Source organism: Notolepis coatsorum (genome assembly GCF_963971535.1).
Source record: "Notolepis coatsorum genome assembly, chromosome: 2".
NCBI classification, from domain to species: Eukaryota; Metazoa; Chordata; class Actinopteri; order Aulopiformes; family Paralepididae; genus Notolepis; species Notolepis coatsorum.
In genome coordinates, this window is record NC_140166.1 from 20,992,436 (window position 1) to 21,010,244 (window position 17,809).

At 46.2% G+C, this 17,809-nt stretch overlaps 1 protein-coding gene across 1 annotated transcript in view; it reads left to right on the forward strand.

Annotated features, from left to right (window-relative positions):
• The window catches only part of LOC311222677 (integrin alpha-2-like), a 109,085-nt gene that overhangs the window by 27,626 nt on the left and 63,650 nt on the right, over positions 1-17,809 (forward strand). Inside the window, exons 7-9 of the mRNA XM_084307276.1 lie at positions 543-619; positions 800-938; positions 1,049-1,194. Coding sequence (XP_084163402.1) covers positions 543-619; positions 800-938; positions 1,049-1,194 — 362 coding nt within the window. The remainder of the gene's footprint in view (positions 1-542; positions 620-799; positions 939-1,048; positions 1,195-17,809) is intronic.

Here is a 17,809-nt window from a genome sequence, read left to right on the forward strand (position 1 = left end):
AGGCTGAGGTCGATCTGAGGGACCAAGAGGGTTGGTAGGAGGAGAGGAGGCAGGCTGAGGTGGATCTGAGGGATGAGAGGGTTGGTATAGTAGGAGGAGAGGAGGCAGACTGAGGTGGATCTGAGTGATGAGAGGGTTGGTAGGAGGAGAGGAGGCCGGCCGAGGTGGATCTGAGGGATGAGAGGGTTGGTATAGTAGGAGGAGAGGAGGCAGATTTTGGTGGATCTGAGTGATGAGAGGGTTGGTAGGAGAGGAGGCAGGCTGAGGTGGATCTGAGGGACAGAGACCTTGAGATTTGTTCCACAAATATAAAGCGCCCCTACAAATTTTATATATTATTATTATTATTATTAGAGATGGTTCGTATGGGGAAAGGAGGTCAGTGAGATATGGGGGTCAGTTAGAGGTCAGAGTGAGTGAGTGAGTGACATTGTCTGTGTTGTTAGTACCTCCAATTTGGAATATTGACTTGAAGTATAATGTCATGAGTTTAAGAAAGAAATACTTTTATACTTGTGTTTATGATGGTTTCTACTCACAAGGCACTGGTAAAGGAGGTGAGAACTTCCATATGGAGATGGCTCAGGTGGGATTCAGTGCTCACTACGCCAGCAAACAGGTACAGGAAACTGCCTAGAAAAACTATTCTAATGCAGAATAGCTAAGAGCACAGTATATGAAAAGATCAGAATGCTCAGTTTGTTTCTATTATACTTCTCATGTCGTGACAGTTCTGAACTGGGCTTACAGTCTTTTATGTAAAGGTCTGCCACGTAACCTTTGACCTTTGCTGTTCCAGAACGTGATGATGCTGGGGGCAGTCGGAGCCTATGGTTGGAGTGGGACTGTCGTTCATCAAACAGGAACCAAAGTGGACATCTTTCCACCCTCAGCCTTCGAGGGAACTCTGCAAGACAGAAACCACAGCTCGTTACTGGGTAGGGAACTGGCTTCTGTTTCTCAACAGTGACACCATGTGGTTGTTTGTTGCATCTGCTCTTTGTATAAAAGGCCCAAACAGCTTCCTTTTCCCTGTGCCCCAATCTAGGTTACTCTGTCAGCACGCTGAACGACGGGCACACAGAGTATTTTGTGGCTGGTGCGCCGCGCTCCAACCACTCTGGACAAGTTGTGGTCTACACGGTCAGTCCCCAGAAGCAGCCTACCATCATAGACTCTGAGAGAGGCAAACAGGTAAGCTTGACTTTCACTCTGTGTTGATCTAGAGACCAGGGTCTGTATTTATCTAGTCTGACTGACTGCCATTGGCTGACTATTTAAGTGGGAATTCTCCTCCCCTTCCACTGTCTGTGACATTGTTTTGCATGGACACCGTTGCTGTATCCTGGAATGATTGTGATTGGTTTAAACTAAAGGAATACAAACAAGCCAGAGCGTTTTACCCCATATACAGTATGTAGTGTTAGATTAACACTAAAGATGCATGGCACGGTGGTGTAGTGGTTAACACTGTCACCTCACAGCTAGAAGGTCCTGGTTTCAATTCCCGCTTGGGGACCAGGTTGCCGGGTTGCCAGGTACCCAGGTGGGGTATCTCCCGGGCCTTTCTGTGTGGAGTTTGCATGTTCTCCTCGTGCTCGCAAGGGTTCCCCTCCCAATAAGATAAACCCAATGGAAAAACATGCAGAACAGATCGCTAATGCTGTCGCATCCCTGACGAAGACGGACAGGAGCACTTGGATTGATCCCTGGGCACGGTCCCACACTGCAGCCCTTGTCTGCTCCCGGCTGCCCTTGGGGGGGGAGGACGACGGGATGGGGAAAGTGCAGAAAGACATTTTATGTGTTAATGCATGTGTGTGTGTGTGTTCCTGTGTGTCGCCCATGTGTGTGTGTTAATCTGCATGACAAATAAAGACCTCTTCTTCTGTAAAATGTTTATCATCCATATTCAACCATATACGACCATATACTGTATAACCATGCATAACCATATCCAGTAGTGGAAGAAGTACACAGAGACAAAAAATGCTCTGAGTTTTGTAAAAGTCAGTCAAAGCTTACCAAAAGCACGAGCAGTGAACTCCAAACCCACGTGACTGAACTCAAACCGGAAAGAAACAGACTAAGAAATGACGTAAACTCCATGATCAAAACAGCAAAAAAAAATGCATCAATGACAAAACCGAGGAAAACAAAAACAAACCACGTGAACCTTGGAAATTACTCAATAACCAACTAGGCTGCAGTAAAAAACTTAAAACCAGATTCTCAAACATAAACATAAAGACGGACAACACGCTCATCACAGACAAGCTGGATGTAGCCAATTACTTAAACAGTTTCTTCACAAACATAGCCACAACACTGGTAAACAAACTACCCTCCCACTCAGGACAGTATGGGGTAGAACACATAGTAGCATACTACAAGAACCTAGGGGTCCACAAAGACGACTTCAAGCTGGAAATGGTAACAACAGATGAGGTACTCAAAAAACTGAGTGCCCTCCAACCTAACAAGGCCACTGGCCATGACAACATCCCCTCCAAATTCCTCAGAGACTCAGCAGCCGCCATCACCCAAGTCATCACACACATAATAAACCTCTCCATAAAACAGGGACACATCCCCAAGGACTTCAAAATTGCGAGAGTAACACCCCTGCACAAAAAAGGCAGTAAATTAGACCCTGGCAACTACCGCCCTGTTTCTATCCTTACCTCCATCTCGAAAGTCATGGAAAAAAATGTATACGAACAGGTCGAAAACTACCTTGCGGAAATAAATCGAATCTACGAATTCCAATCTGGCTTCAGAACATCCCACTCCACTGACACATGCCTTCTCTATTTAAACGACCACATCAAACAAGAGGTGGACACGGGCAAATACTGCGGCATGGTCATGCTGGACCTACAAAAGGCCTTCGACACTGTCAATCACACCATTCTGATTGACAAGCTAAAAGCAATTGGTTTTGATAGTCTATCAGTGAGCTGGATGCAATCCTACCTGGAGGGGAGAGAGCAGATGGTGGAGGTAAACGGTACCCTATCCCCCCCCTCACAGTGAGCTGTGGTGTTCCACAAGGAAGCATACTAGGTCCGCTACTGTTCCTAATTTATGCAAATGACATGTCGTCAGCTTGTGACTGCAACTTGTTCCTGTTTGCGGACGACTCAGCCCTGCTGGTCTCTGACAAGAACAAGTTACAGGTTGAAAAAACCCTCAGCTCAGAACTAGGCAAAATCTGCATATGGCTCGCTGATAACAAACGATAGGTTATGTATATAACCTAGTTATATGAGTACTGGCTGAGCGTCCTGCTCTTCGCCCACGAGATATACCTCATATCCAGTACCTACTGTACTTCATTTTTTTTTTTCACTTTTTTGTTTATTATACTTTTTTGAGGACATAGACATTATAAGTATATGTCTGTATATATACATTGTTGTATTGTCATTGTCCACATAGAACAGATAACAACATTAAACAGAAGAAAATAAAATAAAAAAATAAAAAACAAGAAAAAATAAAACAGAGTTCAAAAGTAAATAATAATACAAACAAACACTGACTTGGTCGCTCGACAGTCGTCTCAAACGTATATACATAGTATATCAAATATATAGCACATGTTTACTACTGTACTTCATTAACGAATAAAACAAATGCACCCAGCACCTGACCAGGCCCCGCTCTAGTGGCGTACTATAAAGCACTAGGCGTGGTCACCACTCGCCCTTCCTCGGAAAACAATTTCAAACAGAAAAGTTTCCCAAGGGACCTCAGGGCACGCTAAGAGCAGGACGCTCAGCCAGTACTCATATAACTAGGTTATATACATAACCTATCGTTATATAGTCGTACTGGCGAATCGCGTCCTGCTCTTCGCCATCGAGATATGGGGACAGAGCAGACGCGAGGACCGACAAATGCACCCCCTGAGGACCCGAAAGCCCACAGTAGGGGGGAGGGGAGTCCCATCACCCCTCCTTCCTAGTGAAGAGGGGGCGGCAGTCAACTCCACCCAAGTGCGAAAAAGAGGGAACTAGAAACCTCCAAACGCACAGCACAGGCGGGACCACGTGTGAAACAACACCTTGTGGTCCACACCCACACATCCCTGCTAACCCACCGAAAGGTGGGAAGCAGGGCAGGTTCCAGACCTCAGAACCGCCTGGGAGACAGAACCCCCGGTCATGTCCACGAGGTAAAACCTTACGAAGGGACCCGGGGAGGACCATGAGGCCGCAGCACAGATGTCCTCCACCGAGGCCCCCCCTAACAGGGTGGCAGAGGCCGCCACCCCATGAGTGGAGTGCGCCCTGACACCCCCAGGGGGGCCAGCCCAGCCAACGTGTAGCAAAGGGCAATGCCCTCCTACAACCAATGGGACAGGCGCTGTGTCGACAGTGCCTTACCAGCGCGAGAGCCACCGCAACAGACAAAAAGTTGATCGGTAGCCCTGAGGCCCTGAGAACGGCTGAGGTAAATCCCCAAGCCCGGACCGGACATGACAGGTGAAGGCTCGCCTCTAACTCACTAGCGTGAGGAGGCGGATGAAAACGCCTGAACCACAATATCCCCAAAGCAAAAGAGCTTCGGATATTGTTTGGCACGAAGACTGGGTTAGGCCTCAGAGTGGCACCGCTATCGAAACGAATAGACAGACACTCAGGCCGCACCGAGAGAGCACAGAGCTCACCCACGTGCATAGCGGAGGTGATGGCCAGCAGGAACGCAGTCTTGAACGACAGCTGTTCCAAAGGCGCTTGCTCAAGAGGCTCAAACAGGGCCTCGGACAACCAACGAGGACCAATTGAAGATCTCAACTCGGAGCCAGAGAATGTTTCACCGGCTTAAGGCGCCGAGCGCCAAGCAGGAAACGCTTCACAAGAGGGTGGCCTTACACCACTCTTGGAAAATACGCCACCTACCTGCGTAACCCGCGATAGTGGAGGGAGCATGCGCGTTCCGGATGGTACCAACCACAGAAGGATCCATCCTCTCCAGACTCACCCTCTCACCAGCCAAACCATCAGCGGCTGGCCCAGCACAGGGAACTAACACAGAGACCCGTGCGCTTGAGAGAGGGCCCGCGATGACCAAGGAACAGGCCACGACGGGGCTACCAAGAGCTGGATCAGGACCGGGAACCACACAGCTGCGCCCTGGTCCGGCGCAATCAGGATCAAGGACCTGCGCTCCTCAACGTACCCGCCCCAACAACTGACCTAACAGATGTATGGGGGGAAAGAACCCCAGGCGGCACGGCATCGGTCCCAGACCTGCCTGACTATGTCCGGACGTAATCCCCACCCGTCAGGGTGAGGACCGCCCGCAACATCACACCTGTACCCACATTCACCCTGCCGGGGATGTGGAGAGCCCTCAGGCTGCGCAGATGGAGAACGCCCATAGCCAGCCGCCCGCCGCCCGGTGCAGATGGGGGGAGCGTACTCCTCCCTGTCTGTCGATATACGACACTGACGTCGTATTGTCCTTCCTGATCAAACACCGTTTGAGGACCAGAAGGACCGCCTTCAATACCAACACATTGAACGTAGCGCAGACCGGGCAGCATGGCTTGCCAGCTGCCCCCTACTGCGTTGGCCCGACGCGTCTCTAGCGAGGGAGGCGTCGGTGAAAAACATGACGTGTGACAGCCTACTGCCCATGGGGACCCCCCTGGTGAGGACCCCAGGCCCTCCCCAGGGGGCGAGGTCCCCCAGTACTGACACGGGAACCTTAGCCGCTTCCACTTGCCTCTCACCGGGTCTATTTCCATACTGGAAAAAAACCACCTCCGTAACCTCCTCCTGGGGTGAAGAGGAGGCCATGAGGGACCACGATGAGCAGATGCCATCATACCGAGCAGGCGTATCACGGACAGCGCCGTAACCGTCCTAGGACGGAACCTCCCGAGCGTGTCGACAACACGCTCTGAGAGGGATGTCCATAGGACTCCACCCGTTGACTGGGAAGAGGAGTACTCTACTTCCAGTCTACAGCAAACCCCAGGCTGGTAGGAAACCTGCCTGGTATGAGACCTGACGATCCACCTTGACCGCCAAGGACCAGAACGTCATCAGGGCAGAATACACTTCGTAACCCCTGACGACGCAGAGGCCCCAGTGCGGCCTCCACGCACTTGGTGAAGATGCGGGGAGCCAGAGAAAAGCCGAACGGCAGCCTCTGGTACTCATACGCTAAACCCTGCAAAGGAAGCGTAGGTAAGCCCTAGGACGGAAGATCGGGGATGCGAATACGCATCCTACAGGTCTATGGAGGAGAACCAGGCCCCCACCTGACAGTGTTCAACAGGTAGGAGACGATCCAAAAAATGCTGAACCTTCCCATGGGACAGGGATCAATGAACTTCCCGCCAAACCGAATGACAGCAGGCTGTTAGTATAGTTTCTCTTCCCTATACTACACCCTCTGTGAGAGAATCATGGCGGCAGGAAAGTTTGGAGCACTTCTGGCTCTCCTTTTTTATGCTTTTATATTAAGTTTTAACAACACAGGCCCAGACTATTTTAACTTTAAACCTTCTAATGAGTTTAACACAAGTAATACGATGACAGGATTGAAGCACTTTGGGCTGGGGAAGTTGACCCTGCTCAACGCTTTCGTTTACCCAAACTGGTACAATCCCTCAAACAAATTGAGCAAAACGGGAAACAAACGCAAAAATCGACCGTGGCTATTTGATTATTACGCTTGGTTTGCTTATGTCTGGTGACATTCACCCATGTCCTGGTCCGATCTCGGACGGTGTAAACACCACGCAGAACCGCGACAGCAACAACAGCTACAGATGCAACGTACCTGTTTCCCAGGTATGTATGGAAATCAGCGGTGCAGCTCCAGATGTTGATATTTGCCTGCAGCCTAACCCCCATCCTTACTTCTGCTTCCCGGGAGCCACGACGGGACCTGAGCCCAAGCCAGACGGCGCTGACGGAGTCAGGAATGGAGAAAACATTCTCCCTGAAGTCGAGAGGGGAGCGTTGCACGAAATTGCGGGCCGAGGTGCCGCAGCCCCGGGATCAACGGCGGTGGAGCAGCGGAGACCTGACGACGGCCTTCCTAGAACCGCAAGATCAGAGCACGTAATTGCGAACTCGGGGGCGAAGAAGCCACGGGGCCGGAACGAACGCCGATAGAGCAGTGGAGACCTGAAGCGAATATCCACGGAGAAGACGAGACACTACCAAACTTGGATAAACTATACGCAAAAAGAGGACTAAATTTTTTCCATCTAAACATCAGAAGCCTCCTCCCCAAAATAGACGAACTTCGGCTACTATTTAATAGTTGCAAGGTAGGAGTAATATGTTTCAGTGAAACTTGGCTTGACAGTTCAATAAGCGACTCCGAAATTGAGATTGAGAACTATATAATTGTAAGGAAAGATCGAAACCGAAACGGAGGAGGTGTGTGTGCTTATATTAGATCGGACATTGGTTTTAATATAAAATCAGATCTTGAACACGACGCGGTAGAAGCGATGTGGCTTGATATTCTGTTACCCAAAAGCAAACCAATTATTTTTGGAGTCTGTTACAGGCCACCAGACCAGGGCAATTTTTATGTTGATCTAGAGGAGATATGCTCCAAGTGCACTGATTTTGAGAAATCTGAAGTTGTTGTCATGGGAGATTTCAACACTGATTTACTTAAAAAGAGCTCTGGATTAAAGTCCCTTCTGAATTATAGTAAATTGTTTGACCTGCACCAGCTCATCACTGAACCTACCAGAGTTACCTCCCTTTCTCAGACCATAATCGACTTAATACTGGTCTCTGATAAACAGAGGATAACAAACAGCGGCGTTGTTGATTTTGCACTCAGTGATCACCTTGCAATTTTCTGTACCAGAAAGGTGCAGAGGGGTCATTTCGAGGGTCACAACAACATAAAAATCAGATCTTTAAAAAATTACAGCAAGGAAATGCTCCTGGATGGTTTAACGGGTGTGGACTGGTCTCATGTAATGCACTGTAAAGAGGTTGATCAAGCATGGGATGGTTTCAAAACAACATTTCTTAAAGTAGTTGACAGATTAGCACCCAGGAAGATGGTCAGGATAAAGCAGAGGACACAGCCCTGGATTAATGATGACATTTTAAAAGCTATTAAAATAAGGAACAATCTTTTTAAACTATTTAAGAAGTCCAGGACAGAACAGGCTTTCCTGGATTTAAAGAAACACAAAAACTATGTAAATAGTTTGATTAAAGGGGCGAAGAAGGGTTTTTTTAATGAAAAAATAACAGAGTATAGGAACAACTCAAGGAAACTCTGGAGGACACTTAAAGAGGTAGGATACAGTAAGAAATTAAAGACTAAATCGGGCAATATCAGTTTAGAAATAGGAGACAAAATTTCAGCAGACAAATCAGAGGTGGCAGACTGTCTGAATAGCTATTTTACATCCATTGCAAAAACTATATCGGAAAGGATCCCAGCTAAACCCGGCAACAACATAGAGAGTGAAGTCCATAAATTCTACCTAGATCAGGGGGTTAAAGCAAATGCTTTCTCCTTTAGGAAAGTGACTGAGATGGAGGTCCAGGAAAAGCTTAAAAAACTTGACACCTCAAGGGCTACTGGATTAGACAACATCCCTGGTAAATTCTTGCAGGATGCTGCAGAAATCATTGCCCCGTATGTAGCTCACATTACCAACCTAGCCATTGACACAGGAACATTTCCAAGCGAAATGAAATCGGCAAGAGTTATTCCTCTCCACAAAAAGGGAAACAAATTGGAACCGGGTAACTACAGACCCATTTCCATCCTGGGCGTTCTATCAAAAACCATTGAGAGGCTAGTATATGAGCAAATAGACGGGTATTTCTCCACTAATAACATCATGTACAAATACCAATCTGGTTTCAGGAGGTCCCACTCCACAGACACCTGCCTGCTGTTCCTCACAGATTACATCAGGAAAGAGGTAGATGAGGGAAAGTTCTGTGGAATGGTAATGTTAGACCTCCAGAAGGCATTTGATTCAGTGGATCACAACATCTTGTTAATGAAGCTTAGGGCCCTAGGCTTTAATGAGGCAGCTCAGAAATTGATTGGTTCCTACCTAACAGGGAGACAACAGGTGGTAGATATAAACGGAGTACTCTCCAGTCCTCGGACAGTAGAGTGCGGGGTCCCACAAGGGAGTGTTTTGGGTCCGCTCCTCTTTCTACTGTATATAAATGACCTGAAAGCAGCTTGCTCATGTGACCTTTTTTTATATGCAGATGACTCCGCCCTACTAGTGTCTCACAAAGACAAAAAAGTGGTTGAGCAGACATTGAGTGCAGAACTAGAGAAGGTTAGCGACTGGCTAGGCCACAACAAGCTGTCCCTCCACGTGGGGAAGACTGAGTCAATTTTATTCGGGTCAAAGGTCAGGCTCAGAAAATCGCCAGGTTTTAACATTAGAATAGGAGATACTGTTCTCACAGACAAAACAACTGTGAAATATCTCGGTTGCGTCCTGGAAAACAGCTTATCAGGGGAAAGCATGGCTCACCAAGCACTTACAAAGATAAATAACAGGACTAGATACCTAGCCAGAATCTCTAATTTTTTAGATCAGTCAGCGATGAAGATTCTTGCTGGAGCTCTCATACAGTGTCACTATGACTATGCGTGTGGCTCCTGGTACAATAGTGCCCCCAAAAGTCAGAAAATAAAACTACAGACATCACAAAACAAGCTAATCAGGGTAATACTAAGGCTACCTGCTCGAACCCACCTTGACCCATCTCACTTTGAGGTCATGAGATGGCTTAAGGTGGAAGACAGAGTAAACCAGATAGGGATGTGCCTAGTTCACAGAATAGTGCATGGGGTAGTGCCAGTGTACTTTAACAATTACTTCAACAGAATCAGAGACACCCATGCTTACCAAACAAGGCGCAGCTCAACTGACTTTGTGCCAGTCAGATTCAGGAGCTGTATGGGGAAGGAGTCATTTTTATATTCAGCAGCTGTCTATTGGAATAGTCTGCCCAGTGAACTGAAAACCATAGACAGTGCCGTTAGATTCAAGTCCAGCCTGAAGACATGGCTCAAAAGGGACTATACCTAGACACTTAGCTTAAGGCACCCTTGCATGTTGTATGAGTCTGTATGTATATAAATGTTAAATGGTATATGTGATGTGTTGTGATGTCACGTTTTGTATGATGCATGTGTTAAGCATCACATTCCCCCACCCCCCTACAAGGACCACAATGGAAATAAGCTCTGAGCTTTTTTGTGTTACATCCTTGGCAGTATATCCCGACTGTGCTCTTCTGTCACATGTTTATTTTTTATATTGTCAAATAAAGTCATTCATTCATTCATTCATTCATTCATTCATTCATTCATTCATTCATTCATTCAGTCCAGCATGGGTCTGACACCCCCCCCTCCCGATTTCTCAGGCACCAGAGAACACCGGGAGGAAAACGCCACGACGATGGCCTGCTTCGTCCACAGAGATTGGATCTCGTTGACCAGAGCTGTCACTGCTGGTGACCCTGACAATAGGGTCTGCGAGACCACTGCCAATATTTCAGGAGTGGGAGGCACCAACATGATACCCGGCCTGGCGAAGGCGAGGTCGGGGAAGCCCGCACTGTGTGCCTCAAAAAGGTTTCGAGCCCCCCTGCTGACAACACTTGTAGTTGACAGACGTAACACCAGGGGCTCAACCTAACACAGCTTATGGTGTGGGAGCCGCTTGACAGCACAACATTCTCACGGACAGACCCAGGCTCAGCCATCAACTGGGTGTCAGCCCCTGTCCCCATGAGAAGCGAAACGTGGGGCTGCATGCGCTTCAACGAAGGCTTGCGGCCCGCAGCCAAAGGAAACATCAGAGCCCCTTTTCCGCTGGTGTTGGGGGAGAGAGTGATCGGAGAGCGGGCTGCTCGCGGCAGGACGCCGACAGCTTGTATATTCCAAGCCGAGCTCATCCAACATGGCCGATCCCTCGGCCGCCAAGGCTGTCGGCCTTGTGGACACGTGTCGACTCAACGCCCAGGATACCTCTTGCGAGGCCGTGCTCTCACCTCTGGCTGCACGGCGTGAGGCGGTGTGGGGCCTAGGACAAATACCGCCCACTCTCCAGCGGAAGACCAAGATCCTCTGCGGAGAGGGGAGCCCTGAAGAGGGAACTCCCCGCGGTTATAGCTTGCGGCTAGGTCAAAGCTAATAACGTCAACAACCTCGCGTGATGTTTCGACGTCGGTTGGCTCTCAAGGCCCCGCCACCAGACAACATTTTTGACAGAAAAAACAGCAATTCGAACACAGTTACTAATCGCTGCCAATTCCATACCGTGGCGGTACAGGCTTTAACAGCCCACCAGCCACTCGCCGGGCCGACCCACCTCATGGCGTCGGCCGGGCGGGGCACTGTTTCAACATGTCAAAAGCAAAGGACTGATGCTAACACGGAGCACCAGTGGTGGTTGAAACCAGCAACCTCCACTGTGGTGTGCACCATGAAGGGGTTAATGAATAAATTAACTAAACACCACCAATATACTGTAGAATGGGCTAGCCCATACACACAACGTTAAAGGGATGCGGACCAGAGAACCAGTCCCGCATTCATTCATAATATTCACAAACAGCACACCAGCCCTAGAGCTCAGCCCATTTACCCATGAAAAGGTAAACAAAGCCCCCCCGCAATACTCCCACAGTAGACACCCATTGACCGTCAGCATGAATTGTTAAGAGGAGGGAAGACTGTAGACAGACATGCCGCAGCAGGGAGACAAAACAGAAACAGTAGCCCAACATAGCATAGCGTTAGCCGCACGCTCCAGGGTAACGGGGAAAACAACAGCGTTTACCCAGACATCCTGCCCCTGGCGCCGATACACAACTCGGTTGTCTCCCGGGACAACTCGAGCAACATCACCAACGCCAGCATTGTCATGCCTAGTGACATCCCACAGCGGGGAACAGTAGAACAGTGACACAGCATTATAGCATTTAGTATTAGCAGCGCGCTCCAGGATAGCCTGGAAAACGTCCAAACATCCTGCCCCTGGCGCCGACACACAACTCGGTTGTCTAACAAAACAACAAGCAGCATTACTAACACCAGCGTTAATGCCGATCCTACCTTGTGTGAGGTAGCTCGATAGCTACACCTCACACGCCGTCCCTCTGTCTGCTGTCAACAAGACGAGGAGACCCCAGTACAGACTCGACGCAGAGATGCATCGAAATGCATCCAGCTGCAGAGTCGCAGAACCCATACGAGCGCCGTCGGAACATGCCGAAGATTCCAGGGGTTGGAAAATCTCCGGTAAACACTCAACATTGCGCAATTTCTCTACACTTTTCATTACACTAGTTCACAGGGTGCAAGCATCCGCCATGATGGAAACGAAATAGAGGAAGGGCGAGTGGTGACCACGCCTAGTGCTTTATAGTACGTCACTAGGGCGGGGCCTGGTCAGGTGCTGGGTGCATTTGTTTTATTCGTTAATGAAGTACAGTAGGTACTGGAGATGAGGTATATCTCGATGGCGAAGAGCAGGACGCGATTCGCCAGTACGACTATATAACTATCATTACACATGGGCAAAACAGAGTCCATTCTCTTCGGTTCAAATAACAAACTCAGCAAGACCGACGGCTTCTCAGTTACAGGAAAGAAGATATTACCTACCTGGGTTTCATCCTAGAGGCAAATCTTTCCTGTGACAAAATGGCATCCAATGTAATAAAAAAAAGTCAACCAACGAACACGATTCTTGTACCGGATCTCTTCACTGGTAAACAAGAATACCCTGAAGACTGGCAGGAGCACTCATTCAAGGGTACTACGAATATGCTTGCACCTCATGGTACCAAAGCACCTCAAAGGCGCTAAAAACAAAATTACAAACATCTCAAAACAAACTGGTCAGACTACTGCTTGACCTTACTCCTAGAACCCACCTCACCCCTGCCCACTTTGACAACCTAGGATGGCTTAGAGTAGACGACAGAGTACAACAACTTGCAATGGGCCTGGTCTACAAGATACACTACACGACCAAGGTACCCATGTACATGTCAAAATACTTCCCAAAGGTCAGTGAATACCACGATCACAACACCAGAGGGAGCTCCACAAATCATGTTAAACCCAGATTCGGCTCAAACAAGGGAATAAACACGTTTCGCAATTATGCCACATCAATGTGGAACGCCCTACCCAAAGCTGTAAAGGAATGTGAATCACTACCCACTTTCAAAAACACTCTCAAAAAACACCTACGGGAGACTGCAATTCGAAACTGGCCCCTGTAAATGTCTTAACACAACCCCCCCCCCCCCATGTACAGTAAATGACCAAGTATGGTCTTGTCAATATTCCAATGTACAGTTTTGCTTGTACAGTTGTACAGTGTCCCCCACGCGTGTATCACTTCCGCAACGGATTTGATTTCCGGGGTTGGCCTGATTGGCCGCGACGGCCACGTGACACGCCGCGGCCCCGCCCCGCAGCGGCGGCCGAGGCGGCAACACCAGAGGCTGCTGTGTTTCACTGCCGCTTTCCCACTTCAACGCCGCAGCAGCATTGTCGCGCCTAGCACAGTCTCTAACAGTAACAATAAGAAGCATTAATGTTGCTGAATTAAAGAATGAATAAGTTAAACGTGTCAATTCAGCAGTCAAAGTGTACTGTATAAATCTAACTTCATTAGACGGCCGACGTACGGCTCTCTTGTCCATTACGGCTCTCTTGTCCATTAATGGATATATAATGCATATTTTATTTATCTGCCACTGTGGTGTAATGGTTAGTCCTCATACCTCTCACGTGGATGACCTGCGTTCGAATCCCCCCTTTTTCTAATTATTATTTAATTTTTGCGGTGTAAATGCTTCAATCTGGTGCACTTTGAGAGCTATATAAAGAATGACATCCTCAATGCATGTAGATTTATAATATTTTACTGACCAGCACCAGTATGGGTCTAGAGCTAACAGGTCCACCTTAAACATAATGTACTGAGGAGCCACCAGTATGGGTCTAGAGCTAACAGGTCCACCTTAAACATAATGTACTGAGGAGGCCGAAAATAATTAGAAAAAGGGGGGATTCGAACGCGGGTCGTCCGCGTGAGAGGTATGAGGACTAACCATTACACCACAGTGGCAGATAAATAAAATATCCATTATATATCCATTAATGGACAAGAGAGCCGTACGTCGGCCGTCTAATGAAGTTAGTGTCACGTGGCCGTCGCGGCCAATCAGGCCAACCCCGGAAATCAAATCCGTTGCGGAAGTGATACACGCGTCCCCCACCTACCCACCCAACCACCTCCAATGTACAGTTGCCCCCACCCCCCCCCCACCACCCCCCCCCCCACCCCCCCACCTACCCAACCTCCTCCAATGTACAGTTTCTACATCAAATGTATATACTCTCTTTTCTGGACTCTTTTCGTATCACAAACAGTACTGTATTTGCAAATCTGGTATGTCATAAATGTATAGATGTAGCAGTACTGTCTATCTGTATGTCATGTATGTCATATATGTTATGATGAATTGAAAATGGGGGGCCCTGATGTAAACAAGACGAAAGTCTTTCTCTGGTCTGCATTGTATGTATTGAGCTGTACTGTACTGTACCCATTCTGCAATCTGTTAAGTTTTCAATCAATCAATCAAACAGTTCCTTTACTTAAGTAAAAGTAGAAATACTCAGATAAATGAGTACTCTGGTAAAAGTAAAAGTCCTCCATTCAGAAAAAGTCTTTGCTATTGAATGTACTTAAGTAAGTAAAAGTGCACATTCTACATGACGTTTGTGTATCCATTGACCTCTATAGGTTATGTTAACACTTTGGGTGCCAGAAGACGTTTTTAGGCGTCCTTCCCCGCCATGCTCAAGGTGCCGAAGACGCCGTAACTCGTCTTTGATATCAATATTTCAAAAATCTGTGATCTGATTCATATTTCCCATCCGCTGGCCTGAGACCCACCAACAAGCCCCACTGAACCCTCTAGCGGTTCAAGAGCGCCATCTGGTGGCCGATCGGCGCAATCGCCTAACAGGATGTTACATGGACGATGTGCTATTCACCTATATTACTTCCGGGCACTCTGTATTTGTCCCGGCATTCTAGCTCGTCACAATACATAGCGATCCGTTGCAAAATAACTCGATAAACAACATGATTTGGACGTATATACTATTATACAAGCTGGAAATGGTTCATCAGGATAAACATCCCATAATCGAAAACGGTCTACACCACGATGATCGTCCAACGGCGCGAGGAAGATACGGTAAGATTCAGCGTTATTTTTGAACGTGTTCCATATAAACTGTTATGATGAACATATGACCCACACTAGATGAATGATATAACGCTGCCCACGGAATTATAAACGATCCCCCGCCCATCCGGTCATCATCAGATCATACGTAGATCATTCTAGAAGTACGTCCAATTGAAATCGCCCCGATTGCCATCAAACTGTATTTCATCATCAATATAATGCATTTGGGGCTATAGATCACGTTCTGGAGAAAGCTGCAGAAAGAGATGAAAACATACTTATACATTAGACCATACTTTACTATGAATATGTGAATGAAAAAGTTTAACGTTGCTACACAATGAACAATACATATAGGACTTTGAATGGGCCCTAATAATGGCAATGTAGCAATAGAATTTAAAAAGTTATAGCCCTGCAAAGAAGGGGAATTTCTCCATAGACAAATAGAGCCGGCAACCTATGGTTGATAATGAATTTAGGCTTAGGCAATCAAAGTGTTAAAGGAGTATGTGGTCCAGTTATGCTGCTCTGATAATATCCTCTTGAAGTTGACAGGCTTCAAATGTGAAAGTATATAATCTTGATACATTTTCTTTTATTATTATTAGGGCTGTCAGTTTATCGCATTAATTAGATTAATTAATTACACAGCAAATAATCGCGTTATGAAAATTAACTCAAAATTAATTACAATATTTATTTTTTCTTTTTTTATAAAATTTATTTTGTATCTCATTCATTCCATAAGCATGTAGAATACACATTTACAGTTTTTTTTTAATATGGCCATTTGCATGTTCTTGGTATCTGATTCTAGGGACATCTATGAATCTCAGGGAATGTATTCCCAGTGTCAGAAATACTGTGGGCTAGATCCACAAAGAATGGATTGCACGGTGCAAGTTGCACCCTTACTTACAATTCATTATGAATTGAAAATGGGGGACCCTGATGTAAACAAGAGGAAAGTCTTTCTCTGGTCTGCATTCCCTTAACAATTGTGTGTATTGAGCCGTACTGTATTGTACCCATTCTGCAATCTGTTAATAACATTTTCATTCAATCAATCAATCTGCGCAGTGATTGATTGAATGAACATTTTATTTTGAGTAAATTGTAATGAACCAAATGAGAATATCAATAAATTTTTTTTTTTATCTTTGACTGAATAACACCATGCTCAAATTGACCAGACCTGAAAAATCTAAGCAAATTAATAGATGGAAGATGATTAAACAGAAGGTTTTGTAGATACAGTACTGAATTCTGCCATCCGGACACATGCTATTTGAAATATGATTATAGAATATGAGGCATAAAATGGTAATGCGATTAAAATGCGATTAATTAGATTAATTAATTACAAATCCTGTAATTAATTAGATTAATTTTTTTAATCGCCTGACAGCACTAATTATTATGTTTTCTATGCGAAATCATGTTCTTCAAAGTAACTATGGGTTCAGATAAATGTAGTGGAGTAAAAAGTACAATATTTCCCTTGAAATGTAGTGGAGTAAAGTACATAGTAGCTTGAGATTGTACAGTACTTGAGTAAAAATAATTTCCACCACTGACCATATCCAATAATAAGCATGTAACTTAAAGGTGGGGTAGGCAGTTTTTTTAAGAATAATTTTGGTGATATTTGGTGAAATACTATTTACATAGCCACAGCTACCAATAAAGCAAATGCTCTGAGAGAAAAAAAAACTCTAGTCTCTATGACGGTCTCAGGCCCTGTAACCAGACACTCCGAAACCTCTGGGGTGGTCTGAATCTCAACAGCCAATCCCGGGTGGTCTGAATCTGAACAGCCAATCCCATTCTTGTGTTGTTACCGGGGTTGCATCGGAAAACTGACCCCGCCGTTGTGTTCCTTATGGGGGTAGATTTCTATCAAAAATAAACAAACGCAAAAGTAGAATCCACAATCGTAAAAACTATCCACACACACACCTCTCAATTTGTGTTTTGTAAATCATAAGGACAGGCTTGATCTGCTTAGATTTACGTACAGAATTCTAAAAACACGCTTGATCTGCTTAGATTTACGTACGGATTTCTAAAAACACGCTTGATCTGCTTAGAGTTACGTACGGAATTCTAAGGACACGCTTGATCTGCTTGGAGTTACGTACGGAATTTTGAGACAAATATTTCGCTGTTTTTCCTCGTGTGGATTCGTGTGTGAAGCTTCTTCTTCTTCGGCGCTACCGAACACGACCCAATGTGTGTTCGGCTCATGAGCACTACAAGTGGCCAAAATCTTTATCATCAACATTCCATTATGAAAATGTATGCTCAAAGTAAATATATATAGTACCATTTTGAAGATAACAACTAGGGCTTTCAAATGATATAAAATATCTGTATGATTATCATGATTATTATTATTCATATCTTTCATATTTGATACAGAAATTATTACAAAAATCTTGTCCGGCCAGCGTGTAGCTTTATGCCAAGCAAGCAGTGCAAAAATTTACCGTAGTGGCATGCAGTAATGCGCCTTTCATTTTCGCGGAAAT